General features: G+C 46.0%; 1 protein-coding gene across 2 annotated transcripts in view; it reads left to right on the top strand.

The window, feature by feature from the left end:
* The window catches only part of ARK2C (arkadia (RNF111) C-terminal like ring finger ubiquitin ligase 2C), a 97,781-nt gene extending 70,900 nt beyond the window's left edge, over window positions 1-26,881 (top strand). Inside the window, exons 2-9 of one of the 2 annotated variants that reach the window (XM_081213140.1) lie at window positions 13,031-13,322; window positions 15,059-15,094; window positions 16,369-16,494; window positions 17,583-17,712; window positions 21,475-21,579; window positions 23,208-23,303; window positions 24,389-24,495; window positions 26,095-26,881. In XM_081213140.1, coding sequence (XP_081069266.1) covers window positions 13,031-13,322; window positions 15,059-15,094; window positions 16,369-16,494; window positions 17,583-17,712; window positions 21,475-21,579; window positions 23,208-23,303; window positions 24,389-24,495; window positions 26,095-26,212 — 1,010 coding nt within the window. In that variant the 3' untranslated portion in view covers window positions 26,213-26,881. The remainder of the gene's footprint in view (window positions 1-13,030; window positions 13,323-15,058; window positions 15,095-16,368; window positions 16,495-17,582; window positions 17,713-21,474; window positions 21,580-23,207; window positions 23,304-24,388; window positions 24,496-26,094) is intronic. The other variant, XM_081213141.1, reaches the window with a different exon arrangement.
* Window positions 26,882-27,284: the final 403 nt, after the last annotated feature.

Below are 27,284 nucleotides of genomic sequence, written 5' to 3'. Positions count from 1 at the left end.
TTGCCCAGTTCTCATTGCAGGGCTAAGTGTGGAGACGAGGACTCACACGTGTTAAAGCAGTTCTGTAAAATTAAAACAACGCCCAAATCTCTGCATATAGAAAACGCGCATGTAAGAAAGAAGAGCCCTAAATAATAATAATAATAATAATAATAATAATAATAATAATAATAATAATAATTTATTTATACCCTGCCCATCTGGCCGGGTTTCCCCAGCCACTCTGGGCAGCTTCCAACAAAATATTAAAATACAGTAATGCATCAAACATTAAAAGCTTCCCTGAATAGGGCTACCTTCAGAAGTCTTCTAAAAGTCTGGTAGTTGTTGTTCTCTTTGACATCTGGTGGGAGAGCGTTCCACACAGCGGGTGCCACTACCGAGAAGGCCCTCTGCCTGGTTCCCCGTAACTTGGCTTCTCGCAGTGAGGGAACCGCCAGAAGGCCCTCGGCGCTGGACCCCAGTGTCTGGGTAGAATGGTGGGGGTGGAGACACTCCTTCAGATATACCGGACCGAGCGCATTGCTGTAGTCCAAGTGAGAGATAACCAGAGCATGCATCACTCTGGCGAGGCAGTCCATGGGCAGATAGGGTCTCAGCCTACGTACCAGATAGAGCCTTGCTTTCTCACTGACACTCGAGATTTCTCAGTGCAGGGATTTTTCTTGGATGGAGGAGCATTCAATGAGGTGAACCACCCCCCTCCCAGCAATTTGATGTGGTATAGTCCAAACACACTTTAATCACCCAAGTAAAAGCTAGGCCTTAACGGCATTGTAGCACCCTGCTTGTGGTTAACGCTTAGCTGGAATGAAATATTCAACGCAGCAATAGAGAAATTAAAATAATTATTTATTTGTCAGACAAATAAATGAGAGGCACAGTGGTATATGGTTACCAAGCTCTGGCCTGGCCTCCTGCCATTATGGCCAGCACTTATATCCCCTTAATCCAGCCCCCTTTGCTCCTCCTGTGGCTGCCTCTGTCCAATCAGCCTGGTTGGATTTCCTATTGGCTGATTGCTATATCCAATCCTAAAAGATACACCCATATCCTCCTGTCCTTATAAGGAACACAAAGAGCTATATATTGTTACATCTATAAATGACAAATAAGCAGTAATATATCTTACATGTGTCTCAACAAGGAATCTTAATTACCAGCTCACCTCTTGCCTTCCTTGCCCTATTGCCTTCTAAAACAAATGGTTAATCTTAAATTTTATCTTAAACATATGTCAAGGATCTTGAGTTTCACATCAACATTGAAAGATCTCCTTCATTTGAAGGTTTCTAAACAAATGTCTGACAACTAATATATCAGGATAGCTCGGATGGCGTCTCATTTCTGGCAGGGGGGCTAGGCTCATCTGCCCCCCTGGTCTCCTACAGCAATATGACTCTATGAAATAAGAATTTAACATTTCTTTCTTTCTAGATCCTTTGTATAATTACATTTAAGCAAATATATTTAATACATAACATAGGTAGCCTTTTAAGAAGAATAAGCTTTCTCAAAGGAAAGGATGGACCTCAGTAAAAAACAGTTTTTAAAGAAGCCTCTTTAGTTTACACCTCCCCCCCTTCTCCGTGCTCTTGGCCTTTTGTCCTGTGGCTCAAGTTTAACGGTTTCTTTTTACGACTTTGAGAATTGTTTTCTGCTATAAATCAAAGGGGGGCCCCTTGTCTAGGAGGAAAAACATTGCCAGTGTTTTCTAAGCAGCTGGTCTTGTGCCTGGCATGAAACTTTTGAAAGTCTAAGCCCATTTACCTGATCAAGATATAAGCCAATATATGCCTTGATTAAAAATGCAGTCTATATTCAGATGCCACATTCCCCCCTTTCAAGCTCAAGGACCTTGCTACCAAGCGTCCTTGATAGCTTGATCTGCATCATATTCCTAAGGTAAAGCTGTGTATAGGGCCATGATATGAGGTAGAGTTTCATTCGAAATCATCTTGCTAATTGTACTTCTAAAACATGAAATGATACATGGCATCATACATAAAACCATTACCACTACTGTCAAGAAAAACAAGCAAGACAATAGTATCCCTTTGAGTCCTGTGACATTAGGTAACCATCCCATATCCCATCCTTCCCATGTTTGTACTGGGACATGTGCTATATTCTCCATCTTTGTGGCCAACACACGGATTGCCTCACCATTATCAGAAATGTTAAAGCAACAGGCATTCCCTGTCAAGTTCAAGACTCCACATAGGCCTCCCTGCCTGGCAAGTACATAATCCATTCCCATTTTCAGCTGCAAAATGCGGCTCTACTTTCATCCAACTGTTGTGCAATAAGTCTCAAACTCTGGGCCGTTACATTGGTTACAAGTTCCACTACTGCTTGCAATCAAATTATTCTGTTTAGATTATAAATAGGATCCCGTGCCCCTTGTATGAGCTCACCAGGATTCCAGGAGGCAGGATCATAATAGGCTATAATGCGCTCTGGTGGCCAATCATCAGTACCGCTCCAACTTTGGGTACTTCCTCCTGCTATATGAGAAATATCAGCGTTTCTTCGTGTTCGCTTAGCTGAACTAGTGGGCATAATCCACATTGGTGGTAATACCCATCCCAGGAAACAAGTCCCACTTCATTTGGAAGGGAGTTTTTGTATGCCCATTCTCCACATATCCACCACAACCATCGGGTCTGAGGGTTTTGGTATGTGGAGTGCATAAGGCGAAATATCAAAAGAGGTAGAGAGTTCACAGTGCAGTATGTCAGATTGCCTTTTTCTGTCACAGTTATGTTCCATACCACTTTCCATGCATGAATAAAAGGGGTTGCACAGGGCAAGGTATTCCGAGTTCGATAGGTAGTACCGTTTGCCCAGGTATGACTATTCTTAATATAATCCCAAGTATAGTGGCAATGAGAAGAGCCTATCATGGTAGAATCAGCTGCATCTGATGATTTATGTACACAGAATTCCCCTTGTACAGGTATAACTCGTAATGGTTTAGTTGAGTTCCATCCGGGGAAATTCTGTATTTCTGTTTGGTGTGGTATTTCGCTTACCATACCAATGGCATCTAATGGTATCGGTAATAAGGGCATACCTCCCTCTGAATCATCTGGCCCAAGAGAGCAAACAAGGCAATTGGTCCTATTTGCAACATTGGCTACCATTTCAGCTAAACCTACCCACATATTGTGGTCATGGCGGAATCCATATTTAGTCAATTTGGCCAGATTCAAGGACCCTTCCCCTTCCCAAGGGATCAGGATTAATAATAGAATCATGTTGATGTCTAGCATGTGCATTCCTTCCACAAAAGATTACCTTATTGTGATAGCAAATAAATAGTAGTCCCAATATAATTCCCCCAGTGACAGAAATGGGGAACCACCAAGACCAAAACATATATCCCAAGGATCCCCAATGTGTAATATCTCTGATAATTGTTCCACAAGGGGGCAGTCAATCAATTGTATAAGAGAATCTTCCCTTTCTCAGTCGCTGGTTCAGACGCTCCTCAAGCTTCAGGCGTGCGCAGGTCAGCCAGCTTCCAGGTTGTGGCTGCAGCAGGCCGGTCGTCTAATGTTGCCCGTGACCTAGCCCGTTCCCGGTAGGGCTAGATACAGGGGTTTTTGGAGAGAGTCAGTTTAAGAGGATTAGAGGGGTCACCTTTGCACGTCCAACTGCCTTCGGACTTCTTCAAACGGGAGTGATGAATCCAGGGGGTCACCTCCGCTACCTTCACCGCTGTTGGAGTAGAGAGCAAGACGGTGTAAGGTCCACGCCACTTAGGTGCAAGTGGATCACGTTTCCACTCTTTCACCCATACGCTATGCCAGCCTGAAGCTGATGAATCGGCACGGCAATGCTGCACGGCGTGCGCTCGAGGGCCCACCTGTTAAGATAAAAAAAAAACAACAAACACGGGAGAGAGACAAAAACACGGGAGAGAGATTGCACTTGTCCCTGTGTCGCATGGTCTCCTATTTGTTGGAGGTCAGTTGGAATATCCTGAACAAAGGAGGGCGGCCTCCCATACAGGAGCTCAAAAGGTGACAACTTAAGTCTTTTTGTGGGTGCACCGAACACGAAACAGTGTTATGGGTAACACGTCTACCCTCCTGAGACTTTAGACATATTAGTGGGCTTCTGGCATGCCCTGCAGATACCTTGCGCAAGCGTCTGGCGGTAGGTGGTAAGCCTGGCCAGGTGAATTGCATTATTTGGATCCCAATTAGGATCTTCCAAGGGAAAGTTGTCTTGGAGATGACGGTCAATATTAAAAATATTTCCCACTCTGGCCTGCTCACGCAAATATATCTGTGCCTTTTCAATTATGTCTCTCCTTTCCTCAGTGGTGAAGAGAGTATTCAGGAGCTGGCGACAATCTGTCCAAGTAGGACTATGAGTATTTACTATTGAAGTCACCAAGTCCATCATAGCCTGAGGTTTTTCTGCGAAAGATGGGGTGTGTGTTTTCCAATTCATCAGATCCGTAGTTGTGAATGGAATATATTGCAGGGTCGAAGTTCGAGGTGGCCGTGGTCTGGGTTGCCCATTAACCAGCACAGGCTCCTCAAGTGCATCAAATACTCTTCTAAGAGGGGCTACTACGTGACCTTTCTCTTCGCTTTGCTCTAGGGGCCTCAAATCATAGGGGATGGTATTTGTCCCAAGGCGTTCTTTTAGCAGCTTTATACGCCTGGCTGTATTGCTTGCTGACCGATTAAGGTCTCCCTGTAACTTCTGTAATAATTCTCTAGGACTTGGATGTACAGGAGTTTGGGGTAGGCAATCAGTTGTTCCACTAAAAGAGACTGTAGATGGAGTTCTACTGGGACTCACAGATGGAATAACCGCTTCTGCTTGGGCTTTATTATAGGCCTCCAATGCCTCCTGAAGATATTTATCATAATCTATCAAGGAATCAAGTTCTGTGACTCCAGCCCCATTATTCATTCCACTTTCTTGCCTTGGGGTTACAACTGGTGGAGTGTTTGGATTAGGCTCCCTTCGATGTGGAGCATAGGGTGGAGGTGGAAGCAGCTCTTCCTCTGGTCCCTCAAAAATGGGTTTGAGTTTATTTGGCAAGATTCCTTTCCTAGCTTCGGCTTTTACAGCCAATAATTTGCATCGTTGGACTTTGCATTCCCTTATCCATGGAGGATTTTTATTTAATGTGCTCAGCCAGGAATCTATATATGAAAATTGTTCTGGGCACCCTCCAGTTTCTTTGGCGATGTTAGACCAAAGTTTGCTTACTAAATTTATATCAAAGGTTCCTTGAGATGGCCATTCAGTATTTTGCTTCGGCCACTCTAATTCACATAACGTTCTCAGGCGCTCTGGCGTCATTTTGACTCCATACGCCCCTGAGAAGGCTTTCTTAAAATTATTTAACATACATTCAAGAGGTGTATTTTCCCCTTTTGAACCCCCAACTCCCATTGTATGGCCCTGTGAAGTATCCACTCAGTCACTCACACACACGCTTCGTGGGTTTCCTTGCCTGGTGAAGTCGCCTTACCAGGAACCGAAGTACTGCCCACTCCACACTCAGGTCAGCTACAGATTGCTCTGTACTTTCTCACACATACAATGCGCTAGATACTTCACCACACACTACCTCCCATTCTTCCCTTTTCCCCCACCAGACCACCATCTGATGTACCCAACCACCTAGCGTACTCAGTTCCCCTTTACTGAGACGCAGAAGTTTGATCAGGACTTCTCTTCCTCCCAATTAATTGGAGGGCCAAAACCCCTTAGTGCACTTACCCTTAGCTGGTTCCCTGTTTATTTCTCTGGTCCCCCCCGGTCCGTCGCCGTCGGTGGGCAGGGTATCAGACAGACGAGACTGCTGCGTTCCCCTGGAAAAATTTTTTCCAGTGCGCGCTTGGGTAGGCAATCAGTTGTCTTCTCTCTTGTACCCCGCCCAGTGAGGCGAAGGGGCTGCGTTCCAGCAGACCACTGATCCGAGTCGCAGGCACCATAAAATGTAGCACCCTGCTTGTGGTTAACGCTTAGCTGGAATGAAATATTCAACGCAGCAATAGAGAAATTAAAATAATTATTTATTTGTCAGACAAATAAATGAGAGGCACAGTGGTATATGGTTACCAAGCTCTGGCCTGGCCTCCTGCCATTATGGCCAGCACTTATATCCCCTTAATCCAGCCCCCTTTGCTCCTCCTGTGGCTGCCTCTGTCCAATCAGCCTGGTTGGATTTCCTATTGGCTGATTGCTATATCCAATCCTAAAAGATACACCCATATCCTCCTGTCCTTATAAGGAACACAAAGAGCTATATATTGTTACATCTATAAATGACAAATAAGCAGTAATATATCTTACATGTGTCTCAACAAGGAATCTTAATTACCAGCTCACCTCTTGCCTTCCTTGCCCTATTGCCTTCTAAAACAAATGGTTAATCTTAAATTTTATCTTAAACATATGTCAAGGATCTTGAGTTTCACATCAACATTGAAAGATCTCCTTCATTTGAAGGTTTCTAAACAAATGTCTGACAACTAATATATCAGGATAGCTCGGATGGCGTCTCATTTCTGGCAGGGGGGCTAGGCTCATCTGCCCCCCTGGTCTCCTACAGCAATATGACTCTATGAAATAAGAATTTAACATTTCTTTCTTTCTAGATCCTTTGTATAATTACATTTAAGCAAATATATTTAATACATAACATAGGTAGCCTTTTAAGAAGAATAAGCTTTCTCAAAGGAAAGGATGGACCTCAGTAAAAAACAGTTTTTAAAGAAGCCTCTTTAGTTTACACCTCCCCCCCTTCTCCGTGCTCTTGGCCTTTTGTCCTGTGGCTCAAGTTTAACGGTTTCTTTTTACGACTTTGAGAATTGTTTTCTGCTATAAATCAAAGGGGGGCCCCTTGTCTAGGAGGAAAAACATTGCCAGTGTTTTCTAAGCAGCTGGTCTTGTGCCTGGCATGAAACTTTTGAAAGTCTAAGCCCATTTACCTGATCAAGATATAAGCCAATATATGCCTTGATTAAAAATGCAGTCTATATTCAGATGCCACAGCATCACCAGCAATTTAGTGCAGGGGGATGGAGAAGTAAAAAGAGTACATAACATTTTTTGGTAGCTCCTTACCTAATTTCTGTTTCTATAAAGATTCAAGCTATATTCCCTGATTCCAGGTGTCTGGAGGGTGTCCATGGTACTTGCCACTGGGAGAAATCATCAGGGGGTTTGCGCTGGGCATTCATCAGTATGCAGATGACACCCAGCTCTAACTCTCTTTCAAATCAGAACCAGTGAAGGCGGTGAATGTCCTGTGTGAGTGCCTGGAGGTGGTTGGAGGATGTATGGTGGCTAACAGATTGAGATTGAATTCTGACAAGACAGAAGTACTGTTTTCGGGTGACACGGGGCAGGCGGGCGTGAAGGACTCCCTGGAAACTACAATTAATCTAGAATGCAGCAGCTAGACTGGTGACTGGGAGTGGCCGCCGGGACCACATAACACCGGTCCTGAGATCTCTGCATTGGCTCCCAGTACATTTCCGAGCACAATTCAAAGTGTTAGTGCTGGCCTTTAAAGCCCTAAACGGCCTCGGTCCTGTATAGCTGAAGGAGCGTCTCCACCCCCATCGTCCAGCTCCGAGGGCCTTCTGGCGGCTCCCTCATTGCGAGAAGTGAGGTTACAGCGAACCAGGCAGAGGGTCTTTTCGGTAGTGGCATCCACCCTGTGGAATGCCCTCCCATCAGATGTCAAGGAAATAAGCAGCTATCTTATTTTTAAAAGACATCTGAAGGCAGCCCAGTTTAGGGAAGTTTTTAATATTTAATGCTGTATTGTTTTTAACACTCGATTGGCAAGCACCCAGAGTGGCTGAGGAAACTCAGCCAGATGGGTAGGGTATAAATAAATTATTATTATTATTATTATTATTATTATTATTATTATTATTATTGGCTAGTGTAGTACACTGCACATGCTCAGAGGTGCCCCATCTTTATTGTACAGTGGTGCCTCGCAAGACGAAATTAATTCGTTCCGCAAGTTTTTTCTTCTTGCGAGTTTTTCGTCTTGCGAAGCACGGTTTCCCATAGGAATGCATTGAAAATCAATCAATGCGTTCCTATGGAGACCGTCCGGGGACAGAGGGGAAGCGCCGCGGGCCTTCCCCTCTGTCCCCGGACCTGTTTTAAAGCAAGGGAAGGGGCAGCGGGGAGAATCGCTTCTCCCTGTTGCCGCCCCTTGGTTCAAAAGGGGTCTGGGGACAGAGGGGAGATTGCGGAGATTGCGGGGCTGGCAACGGGGAGAAGCGATCTTCTCCCCGCCACCCCTTGCTTCAAAAGAGGTCCGGGGTGCGGGGGCAAGCTTCGTTTTGCGAAGCAAGCCCATAGGGAAATTCGTCTTGTGAAGCAACTCGAAAATGAAAAAACCTTTTGTCTTGCGAGTTTTCGTCTCGCGAGGCGTTCGTCTTGCGGGGCACCACTGTACTCTCATCTCAATCTCCTCCTAATCTTCAGGTAGGAGAGGTACCCATCTGAGAGCTGAGTGGGAGGAAGCAGGTAGTAATGTGAAGAAATGTGCAAAGTTTCACCTGGCAGGTTGCCCCCTCTCTGATGTTGTTGCCCTGGGAAATGCACAGGGGCGCAGCCTTGTTTCTTCCTTGCTTAAGGGAGACACCAGAAACTTTGCGACAAGCAGCCATACCTTATTGCAGCCACTCGTCAGCTTCCGCTCAGACCTATTTGCTTGTCTAGCAACCACAACAGTTCAGCTACGGAAAGGGGCAAGTGATGGATGCCACACTTTGGAAACCTGGGGTCATATGGAGGTGAGCAACTAGCTAGTGAAACTGCCTGGAAATACAACCGATTGCAATGGTAGAACTTGAGGAAACAGGATTGTACTCTCCAAAGTTTGGACTAGCTTTGAACCTACCCGATCGATCCACATTTTCTGAAACAATATGAGATTGGGCATCCTTCAGAATTTGCACTTCTCTGAATTTTGCAGCACAGTTCTCTACTCAAGTAATGGGTACAGAAATGTCTGCATTAGTGAAAATAACATTGAAAAACACATTGTTTTCCGGGAAATTGCATTGAAAAAAATGTGTATATTGGGTAAAATTGCGTGCAAAAGTGTGTGTATCAGGAGAAATTCACACTAAAATGCGGGTGACTTTTCATGAGGATCAACTATATATTTATCCATAAACTAAAGTGGAAATGGAGAGAGAAAGAGAGAGAGAGAGAGAGAGAGAGAGAGAGAGAGAGAGAGAGAGAGAGAGAGAGAGAGATTTTGACAGATTCACCTATTTCCCCAATATCTCATCTGGCCAGGAGAAGGGGGATATTTTCCTGATGAAGGCAGGTCCTGCTTGGTTTAATTTAGGCTTAATGGGAGGTTATGCAAAGGTTGCCTGAAGGCTGAGTGAGATTAGGACCACCCAAGAGGTGTCAAGCCTCTTGAGACTTTCTGAGTAAGGATTTCTTAAAACTAAGCCCGGGAAATGGGGGACTGGAGATTTATGCATGAGCCTAACAGGGATTATGGACACCTGCATCTTTTTGTCTCAATAAATTTAGGGGCTTTCACGGGGCCATTTGTTTGCTGTCTTCAATAAAAACTCAGATTGAAAGCGAAGCTTACTAGACTCCTAGAACAATCCTCTGCAATGCAGGAATCCCAGCAGAAAAATGCCTGGCAGATGGCCATCCAAGCCTCTGAAGGAGGAGAGCCCATCATCTCCCAGAGTGGTCCATTCCACTGTCAAACAGCTCCTACCACCAGAAAGTTCTTCCTAGTGGTTCATCTCGTAACTTGGATCCATTGGTTGGGGATCCCACCCTCTGGAGCAGCAAAAAACAAGCAAACAAGCTTGCTCCATCTTCCTTGTGACTGCCCTTCAGATATTTTTTATTATTATTATTATTATTATTATTATTATTATTATTATTAAAATAATTTTTATTGATCTTCCAATAAAACCATCCAATTAAATATCCAATCCAGTCCAAATTATATTTATTAATTTCTTGGGGCTCCCCACGGTCTGGATCTCTGGAGCATATCTCCACATCTTAGTCCTGCTTCTCCTGTTGTTTCCATATTTTCCACATCTCGAATTATGAAGTTTTAAAACCGAGCCCTTCAGATATTTAAAATGGTCACTGCACCTGTTGGGCGGAATCAAGAGGTTATATGCCCTGCTTTACTTTACTTGAAAGAATAATAAGAAGAATAAGAATAAGAATATCTTTATTGTCATTGCCCCCTTCGGGGACAACAAAATTACTTGACTGCTCCATAAAAACACTAATTAAACAATACAATATAATACAGCAAGGGAGATTAGATGACTTTCAAAGTCCAGGCTTCCCATTCAGGGCCGAGATCGCTCTGGAGAAGAAGCTGTTCTTAAGACGACTCGTTCTTGTCTTCATCGACCTGTATCTCCGTCCCGACGGCAAGAACCCTGTATTTGAAGGAGTGTCCGGAATGAGTCTGATTTATGTAGAAATAACCCTGAGAAGTGAAAGCGGGCATGTGTGTCAACTCCAGGGGGTTGAGGTGTCTTCAGCACCCTCAATTTTTGTTTGAAGGGTGCCCCTCAATGTTGAGGGGGCCAGGCATGAGTGCTTGGCATCCTCCAGAGGACGTGACATCATGGAAGGCTACACTGGCCTATCAGGAGATGCTGAGGGGACTGGCACGGCCTGACAGAAGGTCCCACCAGCCTGTATGGGGTTGGTTGACATGTGCGACATCACATGTTACACACATGACATCATCCCCCACACAGCGCATGCTAGGCTCCCTCAATCTTGTGGGCAGTCTGGCGCCTCTGGTTTGTGTCCTGTGGAGATGTCCTGGAAAGGCTGGTCAGACTGTTATGTACTGAAGTTCTCACCCTGGGCCAGCAGGGGGATACTGTAGATAGTTTTCACTCAGGTCCACATATGCAAATAAGGAATTGAAAGTGACGTTCAGTGATTGGATAGTTACAAAAAGTTGTTACTGTTGCTTTGTAGTTGAGCTCTATATAAGCAGGTTCGCTGAACCCTTCAGCCCAGTTCTGTTCTGGGCCTGTGAATAAACAAGAGCTGTTTGAAGGATTGCTGTGTCGTCTAATATGTTCACCCACAACTTAACACAGACCAGTAGGAAGAACTGGAGGAACTGGAATTGAAGGCAATCCCTAGACATTTTGGCTCCTGAGGCGAACCACAAAATGGTGCCTCCCCACCAAGGAATGAGGGGTGGATGAAGAGCGACATCAGAAACAAGGCTGGGAATAATTGGGAAACATTGGGATCTGCTGTCCGAGGTGGCTGTCTCACCTTACCTCATGGGTGGGCTGGCCCTGATCCCCAAGAATCTTGGCGTTGCCTAAGAAGGAACCTGAAGCCACGAGTCAGACCCTAGAGAGGAGCTCTGTAGGTTGTCGAAAGGGAAAGCCACCTGGGCAATGCCAGGCAGACCTGTTCCTTCTCTTTCCCCACAGAGCCCAGCCCTCCCTCCTGCCCCTGCTGGCGAGCCTCTGTGCCCACAAGGGAGGCATGGAAGGACTTGCCAGCATGGTTTTCTCCCCTCTTGCCTTGGTCGCTCAGATGCCAGCACTGGCACAAACAGACGGCTCAAGCCCAACCCACTCGAAGAAGGGCCTGTTTGCTTACCCAGTCCAAAGATGCTTCTTGCATGCCATGTGAAAGCTGTGCCCGCCTTAAAGTTTGTGGCAGAAGTCATAATCCAAGTTCAAGTGTGTTATGTACTGAGTTGAATAGGATCCAAAATGCAGCAGTATGATTGGTCCTTCAACAATAGGATTCAGAATGCCGCAGTCCGATTGGTCCTAAAACAATAGGATTCAGAATGAAGCAGTCTGATTGGTCCTAGAACAATAGGATTCAGCAGTCTCATTGTTCCTAGAACAATAGGATTCAGCAGTCTGATTGGTCCTAGAACAATAGGATTCAGCAGTCTGATTGGTCCTAGAACAATAGGATCCAGAATGCAGCAGTTTGATTGGTCCACAGAAGTCACCCAATCCAGCTCCAGGTGGAAGTGAATCCACAACCTGATTGGCCTACAGGAGAATCCTGGAATTAGCCAATCACGTGGGGCCCACTGTGTAAATAATGTATATAAAGCAGACATTCTGGGGGAACTTCCATTCCTCCTCACCGCTATGAGCTGAATAAAGAGCATGAAATCCACTCTCGACTCCGAGTATATTTCAAAGTGCTTAATCGAGGGAGAGGCACGGTGTTGGTAGTGGGTGCAGGGCTTAAAGTTGGCTATCAGCACGGTGGGCATTGAGTCCTTTGTTGGCACCTGGGGCATGTGTATGCACAAGGCAGGAGCAAGGGCTTGGCACGGAGGGTGAACAAAATCCACTGTGCCAGCCCAACCCTTACTGCCACTGCTGGGTGGGTGTGGGGCACAGAGGGTTCCCAGGGCTGCGCTGTGCCACCTGCCTGTGTACCCATGCAAGGGGGAGCTTGGTCAGCTGATGCGGCCGTTGGCAGGCACACTCCCCAACACTGACCGAATAACCATTCAGTGAGGGGGCAGGAGGCGCGGTGCCAAGGCCAGGCTGGGCTCTGGGACACAGAGACTTCTGATGGCAATCAGGGTGGGGATCCGGGGACAACAACATCTATCTTGCCCCCCCTCCAAATCCTGCGCCCGGGGCTGTGGGCCCCCATGCTACAGCCCTGCTTAAGCATTTAGCAGAAGTTGTACAGCAGACTGAGTAGCTTTGCCCCACCGACTATGGTGAGACGCAGTGGCGTAGCGTGGGTTGTCAGCACCCGGGGCAAGGCAAGTAATTTGCGCCCCCTAACCCTAACCCCCATATGTTGTGCCCGGTGCAGCCGGCCCCCCCTGCACCCCCCACGCTACGCCACTGGTGAGACGTATTGCGTTTCTGTTCAAAGTGAGTCGCTCTTTCACGAGTGTACCCTCTTTCGCACCAGCACTTGTGCACACGATGTGTGAACACGCCTCGGGTTGCGCAGAGCACCTCTGACCGTCCTCCCGCCTTTTCCCTTCCAGGCGCTCCTTTTCAAAGGTCTCAGCATCCTCATGCTACCTCCTGCCGGCACTTCCACCTGGGCCCCCAGCCTCAGATTTCCACAGACTTCCCCCTGCCTCACGCCGTCCAGCCTCACATGGCAACCGCGCACCAGCACGGAGGCCCCCTGCACCCACCCCTGCCGCCTCTGCCTGCCCTGCCATTCCAGGAAGTGACGGGACCCTCTTTCCTACCTCAGGCCCTTCACCAGCAATACCTCCTCCAGCAGCAGCTCCTCGAGGCCCAGCACCGCAGACTCATGCCTCATCCCAGGTGAGCGAGCATCTCCACCATCAGCCAAAATCATGAATGTTACAAGTTTGGGACATTCTAACAGCCAATGTCTTCCGCGTGCTGTTGGACTCTTCTGAGCCCATTAGCCCCAGCCAACGTGGCCAACGGATTGTGCAAGTTGCAGTTCTGCTTTTGCAAAAAAACAAAACAAATATCCCTGCATGCAGAAAGCTAGCACACCAGGGACATTATTTCTACCGTAGCCTTCTTCCTGGTGCCTTAGCTCTCCATGGCACCTGCCTCCCCACCAGGGAAGAATGGGTAAGTGAATATCTACAGGAAAGAAAGATAGACATCTCCCTGCCCTGGTGGATATTGCCGCCTGAGGCAGTTGCCTCACCTTGCCTCATGAGTGGGCCGGCCCTGACTACAGCTCCTATCAATCCGTACCATTAACTAAGCTGGCTGAGGTTGTAGTGCCACAAAATCTGGGGACCTAAGGTTGAAGAACATTGTTTTAGTCCAATCCCCTGCCAAGGCAGGAAACCCATTGCTGATGCATACTTTCTTGCCCTCAAAAACCTTTAGCAAAGGTGGGTGGCTTTCAAAGGCTGTAAGTTAAATCAGTGGAGGATGGGCTTATCAATGGCTGCCTACCATAATAACTAAGCATTGCTAGTTTTATAACTGACACCCAATTTGTGTGTCATTCTCACTCCCCACCCGCATGGGGCAGCATCCCCCAAATGGTCAACTGATATTTGTTTTTAATTTATTTTTGCTTTTGGGTTGCTTTTAATGTTTCATGATTTTATTGTTTCATTTTATATTTTTATGTTGTTGCAAATCCCTGCAAAATATCTATATCTATATCTATATCTTATCTAATCTATCTATCTATCTATCTATCTATCTATCTATCTGTCTGTCTATGATATAGTGATATATAAATATTTCTATAAATAAATGAAATAAATAAACATAAGCATGCAGCACCCTGTTCCTGCTTCTGAGGGCTGAAGTGGTACCGTCTAGAGAGAAAAAAACTTTACTACTTAATTCTGGTATATAGCAGGTCTGGGAGGAACTTGTTGCCCTCCGGATACTGATGGACTCTCATCAGCCACAGTCAGTATGGACAACAGTCAGGAAAGATGGGAGATGTTCTCCAACAACATCTGGAGGGCCATAGGTTCCTCATCCCTGGCCTAAAATCTCGAAACTCTATGCACAGCAACAGTATACATAAAATGGGGTCAAACCACAGCGTGTCTGTCTCTAGAGCAATCTTTTTTTTGGCCATGCCCCACCGAAGCACCTCTAAAATCCTAATGCCCCCACCCATGAAATATAATTCTTATTATTCAAAAAGCGAACTCCTACTCACATGGAGGAAGCCTAAAAGTCCATTAACTTGGTCTAAACAAGCTTCCAAATTGTCCCCCTTAAAAATCAAATTCCCCCCCTGTGGGGCGTGTGCCCCACATTGGGAACCACGGCTCTAGAGTGTCCCTGCTTGGCCAACCTTGAAACCACTGTCTCACTTGAATACCTGGACCTTCTGTGTAAGCAATTAATATGTACTGCAGCTTCACCCAACCTCCAGATGTTGTCAGACTACAACTCCAGCATCCCCAGCCAGCATGGCACAATGGTCAGGGTTGCCAGATGCTGTAGTCCGGAACGTTGGGAAGACACTAGCTTGGGAAAAGCTGTCGTTAATACTTTGTCCAATCTGTGAATACACTCTATTGACTCGAATGCTTTGTCTGCAGGTCACCATTAAGCTCTGTGCAGGCAACTGATCCAGGGTGAGTGAAGATGCGTGTGCATGCACGTGTGCATGCGTGAGTTGGTGAGGTGGGCGAGGAAGTGTGACTAAATCTGCAGGCACAGCCCTGTTTGCATTCAGTATACTCAGAACATCAGAAGACATGGACCAGCCATGCATTTTGCCTTCTGCTGTTTATGCAGAAACTCACTGCGAGCTTAGTTAATGGTATCACATCCTACTGTGCTTTGAATATAGGCTTGTGCATGCTTGATAGCCCTCCATCTTGCAGGGTTCCTGAGTACATGATCAGAGCCAGTGTTCACACCATTGGGTTTATTTTCACAGGCTGAATGTGTGTAGCTCATGAACGATGGGGAAAGGCAATATCTCAATAGGAGAGTGCATGCTTATCATGCAGAAGATCACATGTTCAATTCTGGGCATCTCCAGTTATTAATTTTTTTAGATCCAGAAGCATATCTCTCTCTCCCCTGCTGCCCCCCCCCCGGAGAGTCATTGCCAGTCAGAACAGACCAACCTTCACCAACTGTGCTCTAGTTGCTATTGAAACCCATCTCCCATCTCCCAGCCTGGTCAAATTGTAGTCCAAGGGCACCCAGTTGGGGAAGGCTAGAGGGCTAGACAATACAGTCATACCTCATGTTACGTTTGCTTCAGGTTGTGCATTTTCAGGTTGCGTCCTGCGGCAACCTGGAAGTACCGGAAAGGGTTACTTCTGGGTTTTGCTGCTCGTGTATGCGCAGAAGCAGCGAATCGCGACCTGCGCAAGCGCAGACGCGGGTTGCGTTCTTTTCAGGTTGTGAACGGGCCTCTGGAATGGATCCCGTTCGCAACCAGAGGTACCACCATACTGGACAAGGGAGGCAAGAACATAAGAATAGCCTGCTGGATCAGCCCAATGGCTCAACTAGTCCAGCATTTTGTTCTCACAGTGGCCAATCAGATGCCTGTGGGAAGCCTGCAAACAGGACCCAAACATTTCCCCTCCTGCAGTTTCTGGCAACTGATATGCAGAAGCACACAGTTTGGATCAAGAGCATAGCCATCATTGCTAGTAGCCATCAATAGCCATTTCCATGAATTTGTCATGGCTATAATTGCCACCCATGGGAGCAAATTCTATACTTTTGACCTGGCTGCTTCCTTTGACCCAACCCCGTGCATTCACGGACCCTGAATCAGTTGTCTGAACAGGGTTATCAGTGTTGCTTTGGATGCAGGATTCAGAACTGTGGGGGTGGTTGTCAAACATGAGCCCCTTTCGCTCACCTTTCTTCCTCAACCCTGCAGGCGGACTCAGGAGCGTATCTCTGTCCAACCTCATCGGTTACATCCAAGCTTCGAATTTGGCCATCAACTGCAGACTCCTCAACCCATGGGCCCCCAGCCCAGATATTTAGCGGAAGGAACAGACTGGTAAGTCATTCCTTGCTGTGACAACTGGGGTGAAATCAGGTGCGGAGCAAGGTGGGGGCAATGGGGGTGGACCGCTCCGGGTGTCATTACCGAGGTGGGTGACATTTGGCGTGCTGCACGCCTGCGACTCCCACCTACCCTGAGCCATGAGGGGGAGGGGATTAGTTGCACCGCATTTCGTTGCTTTGTTTTGACAGCACTGTGCTGCCTGGCTGCTGGAGGAGACATGCAGGCAAGCTCAACAACATAGGCCAAGCATTCACTAAAAAAGCTTTGGTCAATCGTTCCCCAAAAAAGCTCAGCAACTCCTGGCAATGACAATGGGTAGATCACAGCCAGTCTTTTTGTACTCTGAGTAGATCACAGTCTCTTGGGAGTCCAACTAGATTTCAATGTGTGTGGGAAGGGGGATGACAAGAAATTTTCCGTATCGGGTACCACCTGACCTTGCTACACCACTGGGTTAAATAGAAGTCTTGTGATACCAGTTCCTGTGAGGAATGGTTGAAGGAGCTGGGCATGTGTCTAGCATGGAGAATGGAAGACTAACAGGAAACATGATGGCAATGTTCAAATATCTAAACTACTGTGGTGGCCAGTCACATGTCGCTGGGGAAACAAACACCCTCCGTCTGCAGAACATTCAACAATGGAGGCCTGGGCAAGGGGGCAAGGCTGGAAAGGGAGCCAGTGGTCAACTACACGTTCGCTCCATAAGACGCACAGACATTTCCCCTTACTTTTTAGGAGGAAAAAGTGCATCTTATGGAGCGAAAAATACGGTAACAATCACACCCTACTTTTTACATTTAATTGGCTGTGCTGTTTTCTCCTTCTCTTGACCACCGGTGCTTCGAAACTCCACAGGGTTAACGTATATACCAACCAAACTCTGAACTATTTGGATGAGTCACTATGCCTCCGGGCTCATGTTCCTTCTATCCGGTGAAAGATATAAAAACAGCATTAGCCATTGGGTTTGAACTCAAAGTGTATGTGTGTTGGGAAGGGGGTGGCGGAATGGGAGACTTTTTATAAAAAAGGTTGCACAACTCCTGAAAGCGATTCGTATTTCTGCACCCTTCCAGGGATCTCAGCGTCGATGCTGGCCTAACTCACAACCAGTTCCAGGTCAGGCCAGTTCCACAACATTATCAGCATTACTTAGCGACACAACGAATGCAGCATTTCCCCCGGAACACGTCCTCAACGCAGATGGTAAGCGAAGCGGGAGTTGCTGGGGGCCAGCTTGAAGCCTGGCTTAGACTAACAGCATGGTAACCAGAACCTGGTGATGGAGCACATTCTCTGCGTGCAGAAAGCCCCAAATACTATCCCTAGCATTTCCAGCTCAAGTGTGCTGGTCCTGAGGGTTAACCGTGCGGTGAGGTCCGAGTCTAGTCCAAGGTCGAGGGTGCAGTATGGAGGCTGTCCGTCAAGGCTGAAGCCGGGTCCAAGGCAGGGAGTCGGATGAGGTCAGGAACTCTGGCAGAAGAGCAGGACAGGGTGCAGGCAGGAACAGGCTACCAACAATGTAGTTCCCGCAACCTGGGACTGGGCTGGCTGGCTTTTATCTGCCCCGAGGCATAGGGCGGCCCCGATCCTCAGGTCACACGCCTCTCCTGGCCTGGAGGTGAGCACTCCTCCTGCGGGAACTTAGTTCCCTCCGCCTCTCTGCCCTGAGCCTCTGCAGCTCAGGAGAGGCTGGAGGGTTACCAGACCCAGAGGCAACCTCAGCTTCCTCTGACGGGGTTGAGAGTGGAGCACCTGCAGGCAATGGGTCCTCCATCACCTCAGGAGCCAGAGCAGACTCAGCTGGTGCCTGCACCTGAGGATCCAGCACAGGTGAGGGACCCAGCCCCGGCTCAGCTGGTTCTGGAGGTGGGGAATCCTGCGCAGGCTGGGATCCCTCAAGTTCAGCCTCCGAGTCCGAATCCCAGGCCATCACATCAAGGCTCATTTGATCCTTGAGAGCCATCGCCAGTCAGCTTAGGCGATACCAGCCTATAAGGGCCAGTGGTCTGGCTCTGCGTAAGGGCGCTTAATGAGTTCTTAATCTGTTCTTGGACTGCTTGAAAGAATGATGCTTCCCAGCTTGGAAATACAAAACTCGGCAGCTCATAGGGCTAGCATCTGAAGGTTCTCACCCGGCTCAGATTTCTGCCTCTCTCCTGCCCAAACCCCCAGTTTCCTCTCACCCAATCTTCTCTTTTTGCTGCTTTGGTAATAGTGTTGGGATGGCAGGAGATACTACCCCATCTCTCCCCTTACCACTCTGTGAGCAGCCTGGCATGCAAGATTGGGCTGCTCACAACACTCACCTCTGAGTTCTTCTCTGGCTCAGATTTTAATCTGTGCTGGAGAAGCACTGTATTTTGCGCTCCATAAGACGCACTTGACCATAAGATGCACCTAGTTTTAGAGGAGGAGAACAAGAAATAAAATTTCTCTCCGTCTCTGCTCAGCGCCTGCAAAGCGGCAGGAGAAACAGAGCCCCTTCCATTTCTCCTCCCGCTTCGCTGAAGGGGCGCTGCGCAGAGAGGGAAAACTGCGCAGCGCCTCTCCAGCAAAGCAAAGCCAGGAGAGCAAGAGGGATTGGTGCGCACTGATCCCTCTTGCTCTCCTGGCTTCTGCGAAAGCTGCACAGCCTGCATTCGCTTCATAAGATGCACACACATTTCCCCTTACTTTTTAGGAGGGGAAAAGTACGTCTTATAGAACGAAAAATATGGTAGTCAACGTCTCTCTCCTCCCCTGCCTCCCTTGTGGGGGTGCCCTGTCCCCTCTTCCCATCTCTTTTTTTTTAAAAAAGATATTTATTGCAAGTTTAAAATTACAGAGAATAAAAAAGAGAGAAGAAGAAGAAGAAAAAGAAGGAAAGGAAAAGAATATATATATATATATATAATCAGAAAAACAAGCAATTAAGCAATACAAGTCAATAAAAAGAAAAAAAGAAAAATACAAAACACACAATACATCAAAACCAACAACAACAAAAAAGGAAAAAAATTAAAAACAAATCCAATATTCCCAAATCTTTATCTTTCATTAACTTGTTTCATCGACCTCCTCACACCTCCCTTTTTTGTATTCTAATTATTAATTATCTCAGCAAATCCTTTCCATCTTTCACTATATTCTATTATTAAATTACCTTAATTTATTTTAACGTTATCTTACCATATAAAGCCCTAGAGCTTAAAACTTAAAACTTATTTATACATAATTCCTTATAGTATTTCTACTAAAGCCAAATAGTTTCATTCCAGCATTTTTCTAACACTCGTTAATTTTACACTAATTCTCTAAATGGATTTTTAAACTTTCTTCCAATCTTCATCCATCGTCTCTTCTTCCTGGTCTCGGGTTTTGTCAGTCCTTTCTATCCCTTCCATCTAGTCCATTAACCTGGTGACCTTCTATCCAAGGCTCTTAAGTCTTTTCCATGTCCCTTCTGCAGGTCTTCTTCATGTTTATACCTGCACTTTACTTTATCTTCTGCTGATCTTATTCTTAATTTCCTTCCTTTCTCACTGAGGGGTAGATCTCGGGGAGACTCCAACTTGACAATGTCTTTATCCCTTCTCGACAAGTCAGCCCATTCTCCACAGTCAGCACTGAAATCCAAAAGATATTTGAAGGCATGTTTCAAAGTCCCTCCAAAGTTAAGGGCCCCCACAACTCCAAGCCCCTCTTCCCATCTCCAGCACTGGGCATGCACCAATGCTTGGGAACTAAGCTACAGTAGCATTGGGAAACATAGTTTCCACAGTGCTACTGACGCATTCCCATGAGGAAAATGCTCTGTGCCTTAAAAACCAGCATATCAGGAAAAAGTCTATGCCAGAACCCTTCTTCCTGACATGTTAGTTTTCTATGCGGAGGTGACAGGAACATTTAATCATGTGATTTCTCCATCTGCCATTTGGAGTGGTACAGTCCAGGGATGGTTTTACGACACAATCTGCTGTCTGTGTAGACCGGGCCTGAGTCACTGTCTGGGGGAAGGCAGTCAAAATACAGGCGTCTATCATTCCTGTCAGCTGATTGCTAGTTAGGAGCCGGCACTGTGGGAGGCAATTCTTTCTGAATGGATAATCCGACAGCTTTAACAGAAATAATTGCTACAGCTGGTTGGGTTCTTTTACACAAGTGCTCGAAGAACAACTTGCATCGCTGACTGCAGAATTGTACCCTAATAATCTGAAATAATGTTGGGTGATCTACCCACTCTGGAAGAATGGCAGATGAAAGTGATGGACTATATGACATTGGCCGAGATGACAGGCAGAATCCACGACCAACGAATAGAGACGGTGGAAGAAGAATGGAGAAAATTTAAAAGTTATCTTAAGGACTATTATAAACTTAATGAATGTTAAAGTGTTGTGGTTCTCAGAAACAAAGGGATACAGTGATACAAGGTCAGAATATGGAGAGGACTAAGATGACAGAGGTTGGAAAGTAACAATTGGGAGTTGCTATAAAATTATGGACATTGGGATGCAGAAAGGGGGGGTATGGGGAAGTCCCAGAAAAGAGGTTTATGAAAATATGATATGAAATTATACATGTATGTTTGTCCTTTTAAGTGTTTGTTTGTTTTCTAAAATTTTGTAAAACCAATAAAAATTTTATAAAAAAAAAAAAAATATCATTCCTGTCAGCTGATTCCTAGTTAGGAGCCGGCACTGTGGGAGGCAATTCTTTCTGAATGGATAATCCGACAGCTTTAACAGAAATAATTGCTACAGCTGGTTGGGTTCCTTTACGCAAGTGCTCGAAGAACAACTTGCATCGCTGACTGCAGAATTGTACCCTAATAATCTGAAATAATGTTGGGTGATCCAATCTAGCAGATAATCTTCCTTTGAATTAACCCTTTTCAAAGGCCATTATGTCTTATTTTGAATACTACTACTACTAACAAACTCTTACTTACGTACTTACTTATTTATTTTGCACAATGCCTCACAGGTTGTTCATGAAATTAGAAACTACCCATATCCTCAGCTTCAGCTACTTGCTCTTCAGGGACTGAATCCAAACAGACACACGTCCGCTGTGAGGGAAAGTTATGAAGTAAGTGCTCCCAGCTTGAATGACCCTCTGGACCTTTCCCCCTGCAGGATCTGTATCCATTTATTCATTCAGCCACTATGGCCTTACGCTCATGTAACAAAATAAAAAAATTCCTTCCAGTAGCACCTTAAAGACCAACTAAGTTAGTTCTTGGTATGAGCTTTCGTGTGCATGCATCTGAATTTCGTCTCACCGAATTACACTCACACATTTCGTGTGAGTGTATCTGAAGAAGTGTGCATGCACACGAAAGCTCATACCAAGAACTAACTTAGTTGGTCTTTAAGGTGCTACTGGAAGGAATTTTTTTATTTTGACTATGGCAGACCAACACGGCTACCTATCTCATGTAACAGCAAGCCATAAACAGGGCCGGCCCTATGATGAAGCAGAGTGAAGCAGCTGCCTCAGGTGACAGACACTGGGGTGTGGGGAATGGCCAGAGCTGTGAGTCCCCCATGGCTACTCTGTACTCTCTAGATTAGCCCGATGCCCTCAACTAAAGTGGAAGACATGTCCTTTCACCTGTATTGGAGTAAAAATCAACTCCCAGTCCAATTAGCTTCTGTATGTGCTTTCGGGGTTGGGCGCCATCTTGTCCTTTGCCTCAGGCAGCAAAATGTTTTGAGCAGGCCCTGCCAATAAATGATGGCTTATTGCAAACGAGTCGTGTGCTGGTGTGCACTGCTGAATCACATCCATCCCCCTCTTTCCTGTGTCATGCTGGGAAGACACAAGTCAGAGTTAGGTGCAAATCAGCACTTGTGATTTGCTCACTCAAAACAAGCCACAGGCAGAAACTCAGGTTTATTCTTGAGTTATCTCTCCTGGTTTGGATTTTTTGGGGGTCGAATGCCAAAGTGGGCATGATCAAAGTATAGAAGTGGGCATAGGGAGAACTGCCACTCTTAACAGCCGCCTTCCCGAAGGCTTTGCAGGCAGCTATTCTACACTATTTTGTAAAGTATTAGTAATTGGTTATTAAGTTTGGTTTTTGAAAAGTTTTAAAAATTAAATGAGCAATTTGAGGGGGAGTTTGGAGAGCCCTTCCCTCACAGTATCACAGGGTCAGTCAATTTATTATTTATTATTTATACCCCGCCCATCTGGCTGGATTTCCCCAGCCACTCTGGGCGGCTTCCAAAAGTATATAAAAATACAATAGTCTATTAAACATTAAAAGCTTCCCTAAACAGGGCTACCTTCAGATGGAGAGGGGGGAGGGAGGGACAGGGCAGATAGAAAGATTTGGAGGGGCTTTGGGGCAATACAACCTTTTGGGCATTACAGTACCACAGCAAGGAATCTAGAAGAGCAGTCAGTATTAGACACACACACACACACACACACACACACACACACACCTGATGCAAAAAATACTGAGTGAGATAAGACCAATTGTTTGATTTCATATCAGTCAAACTTCCTGTATATTCCCATTTTGAAAGTCATTTTATTTCCTGTGACTTTAAAAATAAACCTGATTAAAAGAAAACCTTCTTTGGACCAGTAAAGGACAGGGAAAGGGTGGGGAGATGAGGATTCTGGGTCTGCCATCTCAGATGGCTAACAGGTGGCTATTTGAAAGGTCTCCTGTTCATTCCTTTCTCTTTCCTCCCTCTTTTCAGGAGCTTTTGCAACTGGAAGACAGGCTGGGCAGTGTGAACAGGGGGGCCGTCCAGAACACCATTGAACGGTTCACTTTCCCACACAAATACAAGAAGGTAAGAGTTGGAAGAACATCTCATCCTACCAGAATTGACACTAGGCGCTGACCATTCTTGGAGGCAAGGCTGATGCTGGCTACAACTTTTTTAATTGCAAAAGTCGATGAAATTTGCAGGCATAACAGCCGCCTTACCATCACTGGATTAAGCTTGACAAATCATAGGCAGATAACAACCAGGTTGTTGTTTTTTCATACAGGGCATCTTCAAAAATTGATTATTATTTTAAAAAAAGACAATCAACAAGTCTTTAACTTTTCATTTTTAAGAATGAATGAACAGGTGTGGATGCAACACAATCTTTGCCCTCTATGAATTTGCCTAAAATCAGTGGCTACCACATCTTGTGGTAAGGGTGTAAAAACAAGTACTGCCAAACGGTTTCATGCTGGATGACTCTGAATTCTAATATTCTGAAGGAAAGAGACTAAAATGTATTTTTCTGCCTACTTTATCTGTATCATCTATTTGTTCTGCGGGTTCATATGTACAAATCTGGGCTGCTTGGAAAGGAGTAGTAGTAGTAGTAGTAGTAGTAGTAGTAGTAGTAATGACAATAATTTATTTTAAGTATTCCCATAAACTCCTGCATTGACTGGTATTTTGTTATGAGGAATGGGTCTTAATGGAGGCCTCAGCTTCCGAGAGAACCGGTGATGTCTTTGACATGTTAACTGTGTATGACCTTAAAACTCTTCGCTCCAGGTGACAGGTTGCGACACACACATCCATCAACCTCTCTTTCCCACGGAGACAGGCGGAGTGCTAACTAGATTCAACATCCATAGAGTTTTCAACAGGGCAGGTTTCCTTAAACTGAATGTGCCCAGTGAGGGCATTGGTTAAGCCAGGCATCCCCAACCTTTGGCCCTCCAGATGTTCCAGACTACAATTCCCATCATTCCTGACCACTGGTCCTGTTAGCTAGGGATCATGGGAGTTGTAGGCCAAAACATATGGAGAGCCACAGGTTGGGGAGGCCTGGGTTAAGCTCTTTGCCATCTAAATCCCCACCTGCTCCTGAAGGCCTTGAGGCGGCCATCTTGTGTAATGCTGTGATCTTTCCTTGACCTTCTTGACAGAGGAGACCGCAGGAAATCAAAGCAGTAAAGGAAGATGGGGAGGAGTCGGACACCGATGAGAAATGCACAATCTGTCTCTCGATGCTGGAAGACGGAGAGGATGTGAGGTATAACTATTCTCCAAAGGGATTCTGAGTGAAATCTTTCTTATGTTCCTTCTCCATCCACCTCACCCCACCTCAGAGTTTCATCACTTCCATTCTTTGCTTGCTGGTCTGGGTTTCTATCGCAAACTTCCCCTCCACAACACAGACATATATTGCCTCTGAGCAAATCAAGACGTCGGTCCTCATGAACTAAACAACTAGAGGTTTATAACTAGGGTTCCTGATGGGGTTGTCTAAGGCCTTATAGCACCTCTGGGCTTCTCTCTCGTCTGAAGGCAGCCCTCTTTAGGGAAGCTTTTAATGTTTAATAGGTTAATGTATTTTAGTGTTCTGTTGGAAGTGGCCCAGAGTGGCTGGGGAAACCCAGCCAGATGGGCGGGGTATAAATAATAAATAATAAATAATAAATAATAAATAATAAATAATAAATAATAAATAATAAATAATAAATAATAAATAATAAATAATAAATAATAAATAATAAATAATAAATAATAAATAATAAATAATAAATAATACCTTTAAGAACCACCTGCCTCCAATTCTGTATCCATTTTGAGCAGGGCGGGTTCCAGGTTTAAAGGAATGGGATTTGTCTTGCGTCAGTGGGCACCTGGCTACCTTACCCGGTGACAGGAACAAGTGCTGGAGAGCCGCCATTTTCATTTCCCACAATTCCCCTGGACACAACACCACTCCTATGCATTGTGGGAAAATCAGACAGTAGTCCTTGACTAGAGCACCAGTTTTAAGGAGGGGGACGCGGGTGGCGCTGTGGTATAAACCACTGAGCCTCTTGGGCTTGCTGATCAGAAGGTCGGCGGTTCGAATCCCTGTGATGGGGTGAGCTCCAGTTGCTCTGTCCCAGCTCCTGCCAACCTAGCAGTTCGTAAGCATGCCAGTGCAAGTAGATAAACAGGTACCGCTGCGGCGGGAAGCTAAATGGCGTTTCCATGCGCTGCTCTGGTTTCCGTCACAGTGTTCCATTGCACCAGAAGCAGTTTAGTCCTGTTGGCTACATGACCTGGAAAGCTGTCTGTGGACAAACTCCAGCTCCCTTGGCCTGAAAGAGAGATGAGCGCCACAACCCCATAGTCGCCTTTGACTGGACTTAAGCATCCAGGGGTTCTTTAAAGGTAAAGGGACCCCTGACTGTTAGGTCCAGTTGTGGCTGACTCTGGGGTTGCGGCGCTCATCTCGCTTTATTGGCCGAGGGAGCCGGCGTACAGCTTCCAGGTCATGTGGCCAGCATGACTAAGCCACTTCTGGCGAACCAGAGCAGCGCACAGAAACGCCGGTTACCTTCCCGCCGGAGCGGTACCTATTTATCTACTTGCACTTTGACGTGCTTTCGAACTGCTAGGTGGGCAGGAGCAGGGACAGAGCAATGGGAGCTCACCCCGTTGCGGGGATTCGAACCGCCGACCTTCTGATCGGCAAGCCCTAGGCTCTGTGGTTTAACCCACAGCGCCACCCGCGTCCTTTAAGGAGGAGCTTAGGGCAGGCATCAGCTGTGGGCATCAGCCATGATGGTGATGCATGATGGTGCCAGGCTCAGTCTCGACCTCTTGCCCAGATAACAAACCTTCTGTTTTCCAGGCGTTTACCTTGTATGCATCTGTTTCACCAAGTGTGTGTGGACCAGTGGCTCGCGACCAGCAAGAAATGCCCTATCTGCCGAGTGGACATTGAAACACAGCTCGGGTCCGACAGCTGAGAGGAGAACCACCTCTGGGGATGTGTCCTCTTTTCCTTTCCTTTTCTTGGTCCTTCCTGGGGCGTCGCAGCCCCTTTGCAGCAAAAGTTTTGCCTTTCTGAGCCATTTGATTTTGTGTGTGTGTGTGTGAAGAAAGCCTGCAAGCACATTCGCAGATTATTTAAAAAAAATAAAAATTAAATTAATTTTTAAAAAGAAGAAGAAGAGGAAGACGAAAATGAGGAAGACAGAAAAGATGATGATGGTGATGATGAAGAAGAAGAGTTGGTGGTTTATAATATCTAGAGGTAGGAGGAGATCCGGGACACCTTGTTGACTGCGAAGCATGGGTATACGCAGCTAGAAAGCCGGCGGGAAGAGTTAGTTGTGGGAAGGACGGTACATAATGTTCCTAGTTATGGCCTCTCAATCCTGCTTCTCAAAAGGATTGTATATAATATACCTCTTGAATAAGTAGAAACACATTAGGGGTTCTTTAGCTATTTCTATGGATGGCTTCCAGAGCATGTACGCTTAAAGAAATGTCGTCTTTTGATGCCCTGTCATCTTGTGGTGGGTCTGTTGCTATTAACCTAATCTGCACCAAACATCGCATTGGGGGCTTTTGTTATCTTTTCGTTTTTCCATAAGGTTCCTTATTTTGGTGCCTGGCTGAAACATTATGGGGGGGGGAGGGAATGGGACACAAAGACACAAGAGTAAAGTTCTTGCCTTGCTTAGGTGAAAACAGGAAAAAACAAAATCCTGTTTACGCTGAAAAAAGCAAAAGAAATATATATATATTCTTTTCCCTTAGCAGCATTTGACTCGGGAAAAGATTGCGGTGAGGTAGGAAATTAAAGAAAATGAGGGAAAGTGGAAATTGGAAGGAAATTTGGGGGTTGGGAGAAAAGAGCGGGAAACTGTTTTCCTGCTTATCTGCTGGTGCTGGACATGATACAAGCCCAGGATGAATTTCGCTTCCTTCTGCTGGATCTAAACGATGGGTCTCCCAAGGAAGGATTAGAACATCTCTCCACAAGCCACAGGCTTAGCCTACTTCTCCTTCAGAAAAAGACATATTATTAATTTG

The sequence above is a fragment of the Podarcis bocagei genome, assembly GCF_964188305.1.
Source record: "Podarcis bocagei genome assembly, chromosome: 11".
NCBI classification, from domain to species: Eukaryota; Metazoa; Chordata; class Lepidosauria; order Squamata; family Lacertidae; genus Podarcis; species Podarcis bocagei.
The sequence above is the reverse complement of the archived record's forward strand: the minus strand, read 5'-3'. Positions and strand labels throughout refer to the sequence as shown.